Source organism: Rhipicephalus microplus, chromosome 3, assembly GCF_043290135.1.
Source record: "Rhipicephalus microplus isolate Deutch F79 chromosome 3, USDA_Rmic, whole genome shotgun sequence".
Lineage (NCBI taxonomy): Eukaryota > Metazoa > Arthropoda > Arachnida > Ixodida > Ixodidae > Rhipicephalus > Rhipicephalus microplus.
In genome coordinates, this window is record NC_134702.1 from 180,152,007 (window position 1) to 180,168,490 (window position 16,484).

Sequence of the window (16,484 nt, forward strand, 5' to 3'; positions counted from 1 at the left end):
AGTTCCGTTTAGTGATTATACTCTATTTTACTCAAGCATGTTCATCCAGCAGAGTTTTTCGTTGCTGTTTCCACCAGCACATCCGGGTTTGCAATCACTGTAGTGAATATACCCAAAAGGCCCTGCCCTTGTGAGCCAGTTATTGCTGCGGTCCCAGTTCTAATATGTTGCTTGCTTGTTTTTTTAATGTAATCTGATCATGAGAAGTGCCTCCTGGTCAGAGCAGCCAGATTGTTTTAATATGCACAGCTGTCAGTTGCTGGCCTGTCGCAGACTGCCCTGGTGCTGGAAGGTGCTTTGCCTTATGGAGAGCGGCTATGCTATGTTAAGTCACGGCCTCTCTCTTTCCAGGGTGAATAGCTGGCGGTTAAAAAAACGTTTTACCTAAGAGTGAAATAGTGAATGCAATAGCAGTGTTGTTTTGTTCAACAAAATGAGGCTAGCAGCTAACTCTTAGATCAGATTTCGCTTAGCTCTGCAAAACACTGGTGTAAGGAAGTAAGGCCACTCCAGGGACCAAGGCAGTTTTCATACTGAGAGTTCTGTGAACGTTAAGTAAATTTTGAGAGCACAGCAAGCTCACATTCAGTTTTCTGACTCCCATCGAAACAGCACGTGCCAGTGGCTGCGTTCTTTGAGCAACTGAGCCCTGTCTCCCCTCCTGGCATACTTTCGTGCTCTTTATGGAGGACAGGCGGCGACTTGTTCTTGTCCGGTTGATGACCAATTGATGACAGGCCTCGCATACCAAGTGATGCTATCACATGTGCCCTCAGTCTGACGGGAACTGCTGGGTTTTCTTATCACTGCTTCAGCAGAGTTTGTTGCCACTGCTCTCAAACTTTTTTGCTAGTAGGCCATACGATACAATAGGTAATGTTATCAGTCTACACTTCATACACATAAAGTCAAAGTATGCTGTACTACTGAGATGCTTTTGTCTGAGATTTGCAATGAATCAAAGTATTTCTAGCTCTTCATAAGAGCTAGAATTGTTCAGGTGTTTGAAAGTAAATGCGTTTCACTTCTATGTATCTCGGATGTGAAGTTAGTTGCTCGAGAGTGCTCCAAAATTAATATTTTTTATTTTATTTATTTATTTAGGAATACTGCAGGCCTTAATAGGCCCAGGCAGGAGGGGAAAAGTACGAACAAAAGTACAAAGTCTGCAAATATCAAGAATATATACAAGTAGGATCTATACAAAGCAACAACAAAGTGAATCTACTAACAAGTAAATGAGCACTAAAAGAAATGTGATACAAAGAAAAATAATATACAATATGAGAAGATAAACAATACAGAACTATCTAATCAATGTACAAAGGAGTTAGTAAAAAAAAAATAAACAGGGGGAAAAAAATACTGGATCACTGTATTGAAAGAGGAAGGGCTAGATCTAAGATGAAATGGATGCGATAGAGTCGGTGTTGCTGAGTGTACTAAGAGGTAGGCTGTTCCAGTCGGCTACTGTTCGAGGAAAAAAAGGAATACTTAAAGATGTTGGTTCTGGTATTGTAAGGCGTTAATGTGGCAGAGTGGCGATGTCTTGTTCGGCGAGCAGTGAGAGGCTTTATGTAAGGTTCAGGAGAAAGAGACAATTTATTATTATACAGTAAGAATAGAAATTTAAGCCTGTGAATTTTTCTTCTTAGTTGCAAGGACTGAATGTTGTGTTGGGCCATTAGGTCACTTGGAGAGTCACTGGTGCGATATTTGGAGAAGATGAATCTTACTGCTTTACGTTGGGTCCTTTCTAGCGCATCGATGTTAGTTTTAGTGTAAGGATCCCATACGATAGCTGCATATTCAAGCTTAGGACGGACAAGAGAGGTATAAGCGGTTAGACGGGTCTCGGGAGGAGCATGTTTTAATTTGTGTCTGAGGTAGCAGAGTTTTTTGAAGGCTGAGTCGCAAAGGTGAGAGATGTGGGAGTTCCAACTGAGATTATTAGTTATGATGACACCCAGGTACTTATATTCATCAACCTCTGTAAGAGGCATGGATGCAAGATTATACGTAAACGAAAGTTTATTAATTTTTTTGGTGATTTTCATAAATACTGTTTTATCAATATTAAGCTGCATGTCCCAGCGTTCGCACCATGTTAAAATTTTTTGAAGGTTAGAGTTTAGGGTGATTTGGTCTTGCTGGCAGGTAATTTCATTAAAGAGTAAGCAGTCATCAGCGAATAATTTTATCTGTACAGGTTCAGTAATAGTCAACTATGTCATTAATGTATATATTAAATAATAAAGGTCCAAGAACACTTCCTTGGGGAACTCCAGAAGTAACAGCAAGGTCACTCGAACAGCAATTATCAATTGCAACAAATTGCCTACGGTTAGTGAGGTAAGCAGAAATCCAATTTACTAGGTATGAGGGAACGTCCAGATGAACAAGTTTTTCGATTAGTTTCGCGTGTGACACGAGATCAAACGCCTTCCTAAAATCCAGAAATATGATGTCAGTTTGTCCTGATTTGTCGACAACGCTAGCGAGACTGTGAATTACAGTAGTTAATTGGGTTACAGTGGAGAGGCCCTTCCTAAATCCATGCTGCATAGGAGTTAAAATAGCTCGATCATCAAGAAACCTAGTGATTTCGTTAGCAATAATGTGTTCTAAAAGTTTACAACAAGAGGAGGTTAGTGATATGGGGCGGTAGTTTTGAACTAATGATGGATCGCCTTTCTTTAGGATAGGAATGACACGAGCAGATAGCCAGTCGTTCGGAAGCACTGCTGAAGATAGTGATGCACGAAAGATGATAACAAGAAAACGCGATAGCATTTCGGCGTATCTGTGAAGAAACACGTTTGGTAAGTTGTCAGGCCCGGGTGATGATTTTGTTTTTATATTCAACAGCATAGAAAAGACGCCAGGCAAAGAAACAAAACTAAAGTCATCCTTCACCAATGTGTGATTCAGGCAACGGGGAACAGGCGAGTTTGAAAATATACTATTAAAATAAGCATTGAAGTGAACAGCGATCTCTTGTTTAGCGACGACAGGATTGCCCTCGTGCATAATATGGTCAACTGGTTTACTTTTTTTGCTGAGAAAGCTCCAAAACTTGCTGGGAGCAGTTCGGATGAAGTTAGGCAGGGTAAATTGAAAGTAACGAAGTTTAGCTGCCCTAACAGCCTCGTTTAATTTAGCTTGGCATGGTACGATTTCGTCACGAGAAATACCCCGTCGTCTCAGACGTTTGACTTTTCTCTTCGCATGCACTATCTCACGCGTCATCCAGGGAGTAGGTTTGGATGTTTTTTTAGTTCTGCTTGGAATAAAGTTGTCGATACAGTGCATACAAATATTCTTAAATTCGTCCCAAAGTTTAGCAGCGTCATGTCCCCCAAAAGCACTCAGACTATCATCAAGGTAATCTAGTACGCTCTCATCATTGGCACGTGAATAATCCTTTACAGAAACAGTTTTACAACTAGTAGACTTGGGAAGATCGATGGTACAGGAAAAAGCCACAAGTTCGTGATCAGAAATGCCTTGTTCAACAGAAACAGAAAACTCTTGAAAAGTCTGGCTAATAAATATAAGGTCAACTATTGAAGCAGCGCTAATTCGTGTAGGCTCAGTAACCACTTGCTGTAAGTTATGCATCAAAATAATGTCACGCAAATGTTCATTGTTTACGCTCACATCAGCGCTATATGTACCGCGAATCCAGTCAATGCCCGGTAGATTGAAATCACCTATTAAAAAAATTTTATTGTGTACAAAAGATGCCATGTGTTCATGCAGATCTTGAAGAAATTGCGGAGGGGAATCAGGGGCTCGATAAACAGCAAATAATAGAAAAGATGTATTACGGCATAAAATTTTTAAAGAAAGCGTTTCAAGATTAGCTGTCTGACGTAGGAGAACTGCGGTGATATCTTGCCTCACCAAGACAGCAACACCACCACCCCTTGTATGCCTATCACGACGGAAAGCACGGTAATCAGAGGGAAAGACGTCCGTATCATCTATTTCGTCATGCAACCAAGTTTCCGTGATGACGACCACGTGTGGGTTATGCCCAAGAATAACCGCTTCAAGCTTATCAGTTTTATTAAGAACACTTCGTGCATTAATGTTCAAAATTCGGAAATCGCGAGGTGGAGGAAGTCAGTCCTTTTTTGAAGTGCTACGATGAATTTTAACCCTGCTGTTGGTGGGATCGCTCCATATAAAGTAATCGTTATCGACTCGCAGTTTCTCGTCTATCAAAGCGACTTTCTTGCCTTCTTTTTTTTCTGCTTTCGCACTGTCCCATAGCAATTTACGTTTTCTGAGTGTTTCACGCGAGTAATCGTTTTGTACGGTAAAGCTTGTCCCTTTTAGCTTGTAGGCGTTTTTTAGAACATCACGTTTTTCATTGAAGTTTTGAAAAAAAAATGATAACTGGTCTTTGTTTACCCGGCTTCCCTAGACGATGGATTCTTCCAATCGAACTACAATTTACATTTAATTTCTCGGAAAATATATCGGTAACAACTTTTTGCTTAAGCTCAGTTTCCGTTTCACCGGCTTCCTCTTGAAGACCGAAGATCAACAGATTAGAACGCCTACTCCTGTCTTCTAAGTCGACAATTTTGGATTCTAGAGATTTTACGGTCCGTTCAAGATCATCTACACGAGCAGCACGTTTTTCTAATTCAGTGAAATTTTGCAGTTCCTAAATGTGCTCAAAATCGGAAGTTCACGGTAGCATGACCGATAAATGTAAAAAATAATGATTCAGATGTGCAGATAAATCGGAGGTTTATCAAATGTGAATTAACACATTGGCAAGAGTCTCTGCATGTACAACTAGTTGCGGTGTCCAATGTGACTTGATCGTGCATTCAACTAGGAATGGCATAGCAATTTTGAGTGTCTTGAAAGAACATATACTTTATATATATATGTGACGCTAGATGCGGGAGACGTGGCCTGGCTCATACCCCATGTTTATTCCGTTCCGACTTCTTCCTTCTCGACCTCTACTAATCATCGCTTCATACGTCACACGATCAGGAATGAGTGCAGCAGTCCGGTTAACGCAGGAGTTCTGGTGGGCGAGGCTGATGGTTGCGTCCTGGATAACACAAGAATGCTTTGGACGTGGAGATAGCGGAAATCGCAGCCGGCATTCTTGTGAAGAACAAACGAGGTTCGAACACCTTGCAGAATGGACAGTTCGGATATCGTAGGCATGGAATTCATCGTCGTGGTACAGGTCGTGCAGGCAGCTTGCGCGCGCGTTGATCGAGGTTGATTGGGCGCTGCCTGTGTTTCTGCCGAGTACAAGGGGTGCTTTTGTGGCTTTTGGAGATTTTTCTATGGCGATGTCGCAGATGGTTTGATGGAAGGCACATTCTTGATTTTTGGTGGAGAATGTATCCACGACGATGGACCTTTTTGAAGTGTTCTTTGAGCCTTAAAAGTGGTTTCGATGAGGTTTCCTTTCGTCGTTGACAATGTTGAAGTATACGTTGACGTTGTAGTTTCTTGGTTTCGTTGACTTGCTTGTGGTGTGACATTGATCGTGCTGTGTCAGGATTCTTAGCAAGTCCTTCGCAGGCTTCTACGACGTGAACCAATGCAGATGTTTCCGGCACAAAACAATGTGCGGGGTTTCGTGCACTTGAATCTTCTGTATTCATAAATCGTTCATTGTTGGTGGTTGCCTGAAGATTACTTGTGTCATCAGAAGTTGCACCTGTGCTTTTGTTTTCATTGTTGGCAGTGAGGTTGTATACTGGATTCACGTCACTTCGATCTTGCAATTGATTAGCACTAGACGCTTCTGCAGAAGACTTTCCTTCACAAGATGCTGATTGTGAATGCTTCTGTCTTTGTGGCACTGCTGGGCTGAATGCCAAGTCAGTTTGCAAAGTACGCATGTGGCATGAAGTATTAAATGCATCTCGGTCATTAATAGCGGATTCAATTCTTTTATGCAGCGGTGAGTTGAGCATTGGTGATATATCCGCGGATGAGGAACCAGGTGGAAGGTTGGGAACACGACCATGTGGTTTTTCCGTGAGCATGTGGCTAACTTCACCTGACGGGAATTGTAAATTCATGCTCTGTACTCGAGTGCGTGAAGGCTGCTTATGACTGCGATGACTGAGTTTGAATGCACTGAGAGTACGTGTGCTAATCGAATCTTCATTATAGTCTTGAAACCAGATGATCATTCCTTCTTTTATCTTTTGCCAAGACTCGTCGTTGTCGAATATGTGGGTGAGGTAAAACTTAAATGCCTCACCGGTGACATAGTCGCTGAAGTTCGTAACCATCTCCCGTTCCGACCAAGATGCAGTGGTAGCATGGAGCTCGAACAGGTTGAACCAGTCCTGTACGGGTCCGTCGTCCGCTGATACGGTGTACTTAGGAATGTCAAGGTCGTCTGATGCTGCTGTCATGATGCTTGGTGGTCTTGGTGGTCCGCGTTCGGTCACTGAGTCTCGCTGAGGTCTTCGATGATGATGGCCGGGCGATGAAGTGGTTGCGAGGTCTTCATCCTGTCGACTCGTGTGACGCTAGATGCGGGAGACCTGGCCTGAACCAGTTGTGTGGGGGAAGTTGTGCACGAGTATACAATGACCACAAAGCCAGGAAATTTTTTTCGTAACTGTGTTTTAATAGCGGAGTTTCGAAACGCAGAGATCACTCTTTTCTCTCCTTCCTTCGCTACCCTTGGTAGGTATCCTCTCCCAAAGCCGCTTAGCGCCCCTACCAATCTCGCACAGCGTACGTTACCCCCAAAGCACTCCTTGAAACACCGGCTACTTCCGGTTTCCATGGGTCCGTCTCTCCATCAACTGTGTGCCTGTCAGGGAACAGCTGCTGCCAAGCTGGCCTGTGCTTAACGAATCCTGCTGGTATGGACCCTGCGTTACAGGCCGCAATAGCTGATTTGCACGCACGAAGGGAACATAGCGGACAACAAGCAGCAAGGACAGCTGCTTGCAGACTAACTGGAAGTCGTAGGCTTTTGCTCGACCAATCATAGCATCAATGTGCTGTGCGTCAGATTCAAGTTTTCGGCGTCGTGCGGATGCTCGCAGGAGAAGAGGGAAACTTTCTTCAACCGGGCTGCTTGTAGCGCTGCCTGCCACGTGTAGAATCGTTGATCGTAGCAGCATTCTGCACATGATGTGCGTGTTTAGTTGAAATGTTTGACAAGATATCTGAGGTGTTATAGGGGCCTTTTAAAAGAAAGCACTTGCTTCTCTTTCGCTAGGCATATGCACCAAGGTGAGGCAATAATGTTAAACATGCACACTTGACCTACAGGCCGTACCCCTAGACCACTGAACACGATTGTCGTAATTTTAATGTTTTATGCATTTGCACAGGGGCCATATATGAGATGCTTGTCAAAGGTGACATCTCGAAATCAAGTTTAATACGTGCTGATTGTCTAGTAAGCAAAATAAAAAAAAATTATGGTGCCCTGTACTATTTTTGGCAACATCACTGTGCACTGTGGGGCTCCCCGCATGCACTTTTTCATCGTTGCTTGGGGAAGTCTTGAATTTCAGCGACAGACGCTAGCTTCTAGATTTCAGTACTTTGTGGATGTGTGCAGTGTTTACAGTAACAGCTCATTAATTCAAACCGCAGGGCAAAGCCACCTCAGTTCGAATTAACGAAAGTTCAAACTAACGAAAGTGAAGAACAATAGCACACTGCGAGTAGGGCATAAGAATTTATTTTTAGAAAAAATTTGTGATCGCGGTCTTCCTTTTTTCCTTCAAGGCGACTGCCAGTACTTTCTGCTCTAACGAGCAAATTTTGTGGAAGGCCTCTTCTCCGTTTCTTCAAAACTTAAGAAAAGACAGGCGGCATTCAATCCGGCCATGACTTCCACAGCAGAGGGCCGCACTGGTGCTTTGTCCTCTTCATCATTGTCACTGGCAGCGACAGGTTCTGCACTTCTCACCTGACATATGTCGCAGTGAGTGCACCACACAGTGAGTGCAGTGAGTGCACCACACACCACTGCACTTGGGTCCACATCGACGTAGTCCGCAAAGCCGACGTCTTCCAAAACGTCCGCTATGGGGGCGGTGACGCCGTGTTCGAGCGCTGGTGGCTCGTCAACTTGCTGAGCTTTGGTGCTGAAGCCACAGTGTTGAAAGCAATTTGCTATCGTAAGCGCTGTCACTTGCTTCCAAGCACACACAAGCATGTGTAGTGAACCTAGGAGCGTCACTTGGTAGTTATTGTACAAAATAATTTGTTCGAACATATGACGCCGATAAAATGATTTTAAATTTCTAATTATACCCTGGTTCATGGGCTGCAGTACTCCTGTCGTGTTTGCTGGTAGGAAGGCCAGCTTGTTGTGTGTGCTGGAATGAAGTGTTTTGGCACAGTATTTGCCGTGGGCACACGCCATCAAGTCTGAGCAGCAGTCGTGAGACTGGAAGCTACTACCGGCACTACCGCAACAAACGTTAGCCGAGGCCTAACACCAGCACAAAGAATCGCGAAAGTCTGAAGCTACTCCCAGCACCAACAACCGAGGTATACGACGCAAGCCCGAGACAGACTGCAGAGAAGGCTGGGCACAGAACACCTACCAGGGCTCGGCAAAGCTACGACGCACCCGATTTGCTGTGTGCTGGTCATGCCATCTGTCATTTAAAAGCGACAACTATGCAGGATTTTCAAAGGCTCGGATATTGGCACTTAAAAAAACAAAAACAAATCTTGAAGGTTACGTAGGATGGAGAGCAGGCAGCCGCCGAGAGGGAGAGAGATTGTGGGGGAGGGGGGTGAAGAGTAAGTGGCGATATTTTCTGCACTCTGGCCTCCGTGCCAGTTTCTTCGTTTTTCTCTTTGCTCCCTATCAACGCTGCCTCGTAACTCTGCAGCCGCCATAACGAGTGACTAGCCAAGCCACCGGCGTGGCGGCGCGTAGTTCGAATTATCCGCGCCAGAACCTACTTGCCTTCGAATTAATGGACTTTTTTATTCATAAGCTTGTATGGAGCTTGGCCGGACCACAACTTACAGGTCGAATGATCCAAAAATTCAAATTATCCAAGTTCAAATTAACGAGCTTTCACTGTATACTCAAGCCTACAGGGAACTTTGCCTTGTGTGTTTACAGCGATTGTTGTTTTGCAGGTGCATGGTTTTACGTTACGAATGTGGCAGTTGCTTTGCAGTGTTCATGTGCTGGCCAGGGGTTGAGATGCTGAGGTGGTCCGTGCGGCGGCACACGAGAGTCGCTCTTACAACAAAAGTGCATTCTAAACAAGCTTGCATTTGTAAAAAATTAAACTGTGCTTCAAACAATTACTTAATAATTACTGAAAGCATTTCGAAGACTTGTACTTCAAGTCGTGACATGGCCTTATCACAGTGTGTAAAAGCTGGTACACTCAAACTCCACACTTGTTCTCGTACAGAACTTGCTCTTCTGTTGCGGGCTGCTCAAAATCTCACGGCCAATTCAGTGATGACGTCATGATACTGAACATCCTGCAAAGTTGAACATCCCTTTCGAGATTTTCTGAATACGGATTTACTGAATAACAGCAATGTTACATTAATTGTATTCAAATTATAATGCTTAAGTGTACATTTAATACACTCGCGTTCAGTCGCTTACTGCTGCTGTGCCACTAAACATCACATCTCTTGTACTCTCGTGAACATGGTGTGCAAGACTGTTGAAAGGTTGAAGAAATGTTTTCAAAGCTTTAGGACAGACTAGTGCAGTGATGAGTTCGGAAATGGTGTTGTGGTAGTGTTAAAGTTGACCATGCATTAAATGCAAATAAGTGCAACATGCCCGTGGCTATGAACATTGTAGCCAGTGAGCGAGACCCTTTTGCCTCGACCTTGCAGGTTGCGAACATCGAGCTCTACTATCGGGCTGTGCAATTCTACTTGGACCACAAGCCAATGTTGCTAAATGACCTGCTGTTGGTACTGGCGCCCCGCATGGATCACACGCGGGCCGTGGGCCACTTCAGTCGAGTGGGGCACTTGCCCCTGGTCAAGCCGTACCTGCGCTCGGTGCAGAGCCTCAACAACAAGGCGGTCAACGAGGCTCTCAATGGCCTGCTCATCGAGGAGGAGGACTTCCAGGGTCTGCGCACCTCCATCGATGCCTTCGACAACTTCGACAACATTGCCCTGGCACAGCGGCTGGAGCGGCATGACCTGGTTGAGTTCAGACGCCTGGCCGCCTATCTGTACAAGGGCAATAACCGCTGGAAGCAGTCGGTGGAATTGTGCAAGAAGGATCGCCTGTTCCGGGACGCGATGGAGTATGCTGCCGAGTCCAAGAATGCCGAGACGGCAGAGGAGCTGCTGAGTTGGTTCCTGGACGAGAAGAACTACGAGTGCTTTGGTGCCTGTCTTTTCCAGTGCTACGACCTGCTGCACCCCGACGTCATCCTCGAGCTTGCATGGAAGCACAACATTATGGACTTTGCCATGCCCTACTTTGTGCAAGTTATGCGGGAATACATCACCAAGGTACGTTGCACATCATCATCATCATCATCGGCCTGTCTATGTCCACTGCAGGACAAAGGCCTCTCCCATGTTCCGCCAGTTAACCCGGTCCTGTGCTTGCTGTTGCCAATTTATACCCGCAAACTTCTTAATCTCATCTGCCCACCTAACCTTCTGTCTCCCCCTACCCCGCTTCCCTTCTCTGGGAATCCAGTTGGTGACCCTTAATGACCAGCGGTTATCCTGTCTACGTGCTACATGCCCGGCCCATGTCCATTTCCTCTTCTTTATTGCAGCTATGATATCCTTAACTCCCGTTTGTCCCCTAATCCACTCTGCTCTCTTCTTGTCTCTTAAGGTTACACCTACCATTTTTCTTTCCATTGCTCGCTGCGTCGTCCTCAATTTAAGTTGAACCCTCTTTGTGAGTCTCCAGGTTTCTGCTCCGTAGCTAAGTACCGGCAAGATACAGCTGTTATATACCTTCCTCTTGAGGGACAGTGGCAATGTACTTGTCATAATTTGAGAGTGCCTGCCGAATGTGCTCCACCCCATTCTTATTCTTGTAGTTACTTCAATCTCGTGGTTAGGCTCTGCGGTTATTACCTGCCCTAAGTAGACATAGTCTTTTACAACTTCAAGTGCACTATTACTTATCGCAAAGCGCTGCTCCTTTCCGAGGTTGTTGTACATTACTTTCGTTTTCTGCAGATTAATTTTAAGACCCACCTTTCTGCTCTCCTTGTCTAACTCTGTAATCATGAGTTGCAATTCGTCCCCTGAGTTACTCAGCAATGCAATGTCATCGGCGAAGCGCAGGTTACTGAGGTACTCTCCATTAACTCTTATCCCTAACTGTTCCCATTCTAGGCTTCTGAAAACGTCCTGTAAGCACGCAGTGAATAGCATTGGGGAGATTGTGTCCCCCTGCCTTACACCCTTCTTTATTGGTATTTTGTTGCTTTTTTTATGAAGCACTATGGTAGCAGTTGATCCCCTGTAGATTTCTTCCAGAATGTTTATATATATTTCATCTACGCCCCGATTCCGCAGTGTCTGCATGACGGCTGATATTTCTACTGAATCAAACGCCTTCTCGTAATCTATGAAGGCTATGTATAGTGGTTGGTTATACTCTGAGCATTACTCTATTACCTGATTGATAGTATGAATGTGGTCAATTGTTGAGTAGCCTGTTCTAAATCCTGCTTGTTCCTTTGGTTGATTGAATTCTAATGTTTTCTTTACTCTGCTAGCAATTACCTTTGTAAATAGCTTGTATACTACAGAGAGCAAGCTGATCGGCCTGTAATTCTTCAAGTCCTTGTCATCTCCTTTCTTATGTATTAAGATGATGTTAGCGTTCTTCCAAGACTCTGGTACTTTTCCCGTCAGGAGACACCTCGTAAATAGAGTGGCTAGTTTTTCTAACACAATCTGTCCTCCATCTTTCAGCAGATCTGATGTTACTTGATCCTCACCAGCAGCTTTGCCTCTGTGCATGCTCTCCAAAGCTTTTCTGACTTCTTCTATCATTACCGGTGTGGTGTCGTCTGGGTTACTGCTAGTTCTTATAGTATTAAGGTCGTGGTTGTCTCGGCTACTGTACAGATCTCTGTAAAACTCCTCCGCTATTTTAACTATCCTATCCATATTGGTAGTTAATTTGCCTTCTTTGTCCCTTAGTGCATACATCCGCCTTTTGCCTATCCCAAGTTTCCTCTTCACTGCTTTTGCCCCGCCGCGGTGGTCTAGTGGCTAAGGTACCGTATTTTTCGGTCTATAAGTCGCACCCTTGTATAAGTCGCACCCCCCTCAAAATGGCAGTTTTTCCGAAAAAAAAACATATATAAGTCGCACCGGTGTATAAGTCGCACCTGCTTATCCGGCCGAGTGTCGCGTCGTGAGAAAGCATTGCGAAAATGCATGCTTGAGGCGGCCGCCGCTTTTGCAAGTTTCCAGCTGTTGGCAGACGCGTGCGAGCGCCTTCCAACAAACATAAAAACAATATTTCCAGTCAGAAGTATTTTTATTATTCCGACAAGTCAAAACCATCGAAGTCCTCTTCCTCCGAGTCGCTCACAAACAGGGCGGCTATTTCGGGTTGTAGCACTGCTGGCTCGTCACTGTCGTCCTCCGACTCGCTCGAATCGGACTCAACATCGGCCACGCCGGGGATCAACCCGGCCTTGCGAAAGCCCGCCACAATTGTTTTGTCAGAAATGGAATGCCAAGCTTCGCTCACCCATTTCGCCACTTCGCCAAACTCAGCGCGTCTCATGCGACCCGTTTTAGTGAAGCTATGCTCTCCCTCCGACATCCATGACTCCCACAAACGTCGCAGAACGGCCTTGAAGCTGCGGTTGACGGATATGTCGAGCGGCTGAAGCAACTTGGTCATGCCGCCGGGAATGATAACAGGCACACAATTCTTCGAACTGATCTTTTTTTTTACGATGTCGGTGATATGAGCCCGCATACTGTCCATCACCAGCATTCCTGGCTTCACGTGAAAGAATCCGTCGGGTCGACGTGAAAAACAGCGGTCAAGCCACACGCCCATTGTTTCTTCGTCCATCCAACCCTTCGCGTTCGCCTGAACCACCACCGTGGGAGGGAAAATGTCCTTCGGCAAGGTTTTCCGTTTAAATATGAGCATGGGAGGCAACTTGGTGCCGTCTGCGCAGCAGGCGAGCACAACGGTGAAGTGAGACTTTTCGTGGCCAGTTGTCCTCACCGTCACAGTTTTCTGGCCTTTCTCGGCAACACTTCTCCCGAGCGGGATGTCGAAGGTCAACGGCACTTCATCCATGTTGACGATGTGGCTCGCGCTGACGTTCTTCTTTGCAATTTCCTCCCTCACAAATGAGCTGAAGCGTTCCAGCTGCGCTTGAAAGTCGTCGGGTAGCTTCTGGCTCACTGTAGTCCGGGCTCGCATGACGAGCTGATTCCGCCGCATAAAGCGGAAACACCACGATGGACCACCACTGAATCCCTCAGTGTTGGTCTCCGCTGCCAAAGCCTTCGCCTTCAGGCGCAGCTGCACTGTAGACAGGCCTCTCCCTTCGGCTCGCTGTTGTAGCACCCACGTTCGCAGGCTACGCTCAAGGTCCGGCCAGCGTGCCTTCTTGCCGCGGTTGGCCTTCTTAGTAGACTTCATTGTCCGGAGGACGCTGTGAGCCTTGCGCCAGTCCCGGATTACTTTTTCGGCGACATCGAATTCTCTTCCTGCAGCACGATTTCCGTGTTGTTCTGCAAATTCAACTGCACGCAGCTTGAACTTCGCATCAAAACTTCGCCGACTTTGCTTTCCATGTGGCGCCATGGTTAACGAGGACGCTGCAACAACGCCGCTACGCCTATGCTACCATGCCACAGAACACCTGACCATGCACAATGGCAGCAAGTGCGACTGCTGCGGCGGGCGAGCGGGCGGAAGTGATGGCAACCGAAGCGGCTCCAGCGGCTCTTGTCCGAAATGCGAACTTGCCTTCCATTATTTATAATTTCGTTAAGTACCTCTACTTTTTTTCGCCCCTCAATGATTATTTATTTTCTGTGCAAAACTATATAAGCACTATTATTTCTAGGGAGGTAATTTACCACTCTTTTTATTTTTTTCTGAAATGTGGTTTCCGTGCATGACAAAAGGGAGCGCACGGCGAACTGCCCGACGGAGAAAGCGTGGCCGCAATGTCCAGGCCGCCTTAAGGCTATTTCACATGCCGCAATTGCAGCGAAAAAAAAAAAATCGTTCCGTTCGCTTCAATCACTCTATTCGCAGCCGCCGCTAATGGCGGTTTCGTTTGACATAGACCGCGAACGGTCCACGATATTCGCTCTGCGACTGGAGCGGCGAGAAACGTTTCTTGCCACCGTTTGTTGTGGCAGACACTGGAATGTTTCAAATATAAAAATCTGTACGTTACGATATTATTAAGCTTCTATGAACGGTAACGAAGAGCACTTTCCAATCTTTGCTAAAACAAACACGTCGACGCTATTTCGACGGCTTGACGGGCCTGGCCCTATTTCGACGGGTCCCGAACAAAAATCGCTCCCGCCGCTGCGATCAGAGCGAAAACTTCCAACATGTTGGAAGCTCGCCACGGACCGCTGCGGTGGGAGCGAACTGGCGCCTTTTTTTCGCTGCGAGCGAATTCACGGACTGAAAATCGCTACTTTTGTGTCATGTGAAACGGCCCTAATTCACGGCATCTGATCCGATTTAGACTGTATATAAGTCGCACCGTTGTATAAGTCGCACCGACGAAAAATTCAGAAAAAAACCGCGACTTATACACCGAAAAATACGGTACTCGGCTGCTGACCCGCAGGGCGCGGGTTCGTATCCCGGCTGCGGCGGCTGCATTTCCGATGGAGGCGGAAATGTTGTAGGCCCGTGTGCTCAGATTTGGGTGCACGTTAAAGAACCCCAGGTGGTCTAAATTTCCGGAGCCCTCCACTACGGCGTCTCTCATAATCATATAGTGGTTTTGGGACGTTAAACCCCACATATCAATCAATCCTCTTCACTGGTTTGACGCTTCCTCCATTTTTCAGAGCGTGCTCAATTCTCTCCATGTTATACCTTCTTACATCGCATACTTTACGTCTATTAATAATCAGCTTCGAAAGCTCTGCCAGTTCTATTTTGTCTGTTGTACTTGACACTTTCATGATTTGACGCTTCTTAATTAGGTTCTTCGTTTCCTGGGAAAGCTTGCCGGTGTCCTGTCTAGCTACCCTGCCTCCAACTTCCACTGCACACTCCGTGATGATACTCGTCAGATTATCATTCATTGTATCTACGCTAAGGTTGGTTTCCTCGCTAAGAGCAGAGTACCTGTTCTGCAGTGACACTCTGAATTCCTGTACTTTCCCTCTCAGTGCTAGCTCATTGATTGGCTTCTTGCGTATCAGTTTCTGTCGTTCCTTCAAGTCTAGGCGGATTCAAGCCCGTACCATTCTATGGTCACTGCATCTTACCTTGCCAACCACTTCCACATCCTGCACGACTCCTGGGTGTGCAGTCATTATAAAGTCTATTTCGTTCTTATTTATGCCATTAGGGCTCCTCCATGTCCACTTGCGGTTTTCTCGTTTTCGGTAGAAGGTATTCAAAATACGCAGATTATTGCGTTCTGCGAATTCTACTAGTAGCTCTCCTCTGGAGTTTCTAGTGCCGATGCCATAATCTCCTACTGCCTGGTCTCCAGCCTGCTTCTTCCCTACCTTTGCATTAAAGTCGCCCATTACTATAGTATACTGTGTTTTCACCTTACTCATTGCCGATTCCACGTCTTCATAGAAGCTTTCAACTGAAGCGTCATCATGGCTGGATGTAGGCGCGTAAGCCTGTACTACCTTCATTTTGTATCTTTTATTCAGTTTAATTACAATGCCTACCACCCTTTCATTAATGCTATAGTAATCCTCTATGTTGCCAGCTATGTTTCTGTGAATTAGGAACCCTACTCCCAGTTCTCTTCTGTCTGCCAAGCCCCGATAGCAAACGACGTGCCCATTCTGTAGCACAGTAAAGGCCTCATCTGTCCTCCTAACCTCACTCAGCCCTATTATATCCCATTTAATGCCTTCTAGCTCCTCGAATAATACAGCTAGACTTCCCTCACTAGATAACGTTCTAACGTTAAACGTTGCTAAGTTCAAGTTCCAATGGTGGCCTGTCCGTATCCAGAGATTCCTAGCACCCTCTGCTGCTTTGCAGATCTGACCGCCGCCGTGGTCAGTTGCTCCGCAGCTGGTGGGGACTGAGGGCCGTGAGTTAATTGACGAATGCCTAAAGCAGGTACGACGTTGCACATGCTAGTGTTATTGGGAGAAGTTCCCTCTCATTCCACACTTGATACAAGCTGAAAGTTATTTCTCCTTTGCACTGGAAAGGGAGGTGTGGAGCTTCGGCATGAATGGTTACTGCACTCATGACACTTGCAGACACAACGGCTTCAACTGATGGGGTTTTATCTAACATGACGGCCCTGCTGTGGTGG

At 45.9% G+C, this 16,484-nt stretch overlaps 1 protein-coding gene across 1 annotated transcript in view; it reads left to right on the plus strand.

The window, feature by feature from the left end:
* Window positions 1-16,484, plus strand: part of Chc (clathrin heavy chain) — an 83,008-nt gene that overhangs the window by 45,707 nt on the left and 20,817 nt on the right. Inside the window, exon 9 of the mRNA XM_037420609.2 lies at window positions 9,856-10,491. Within this exon, the coding sequence (XP_037276506.1) occupies window positions 9,856-10,491 (636 nt within the window). The remainder of the gene's footprint in view (window positions 1-9,855; window positions 10,492-16,484) is intronic.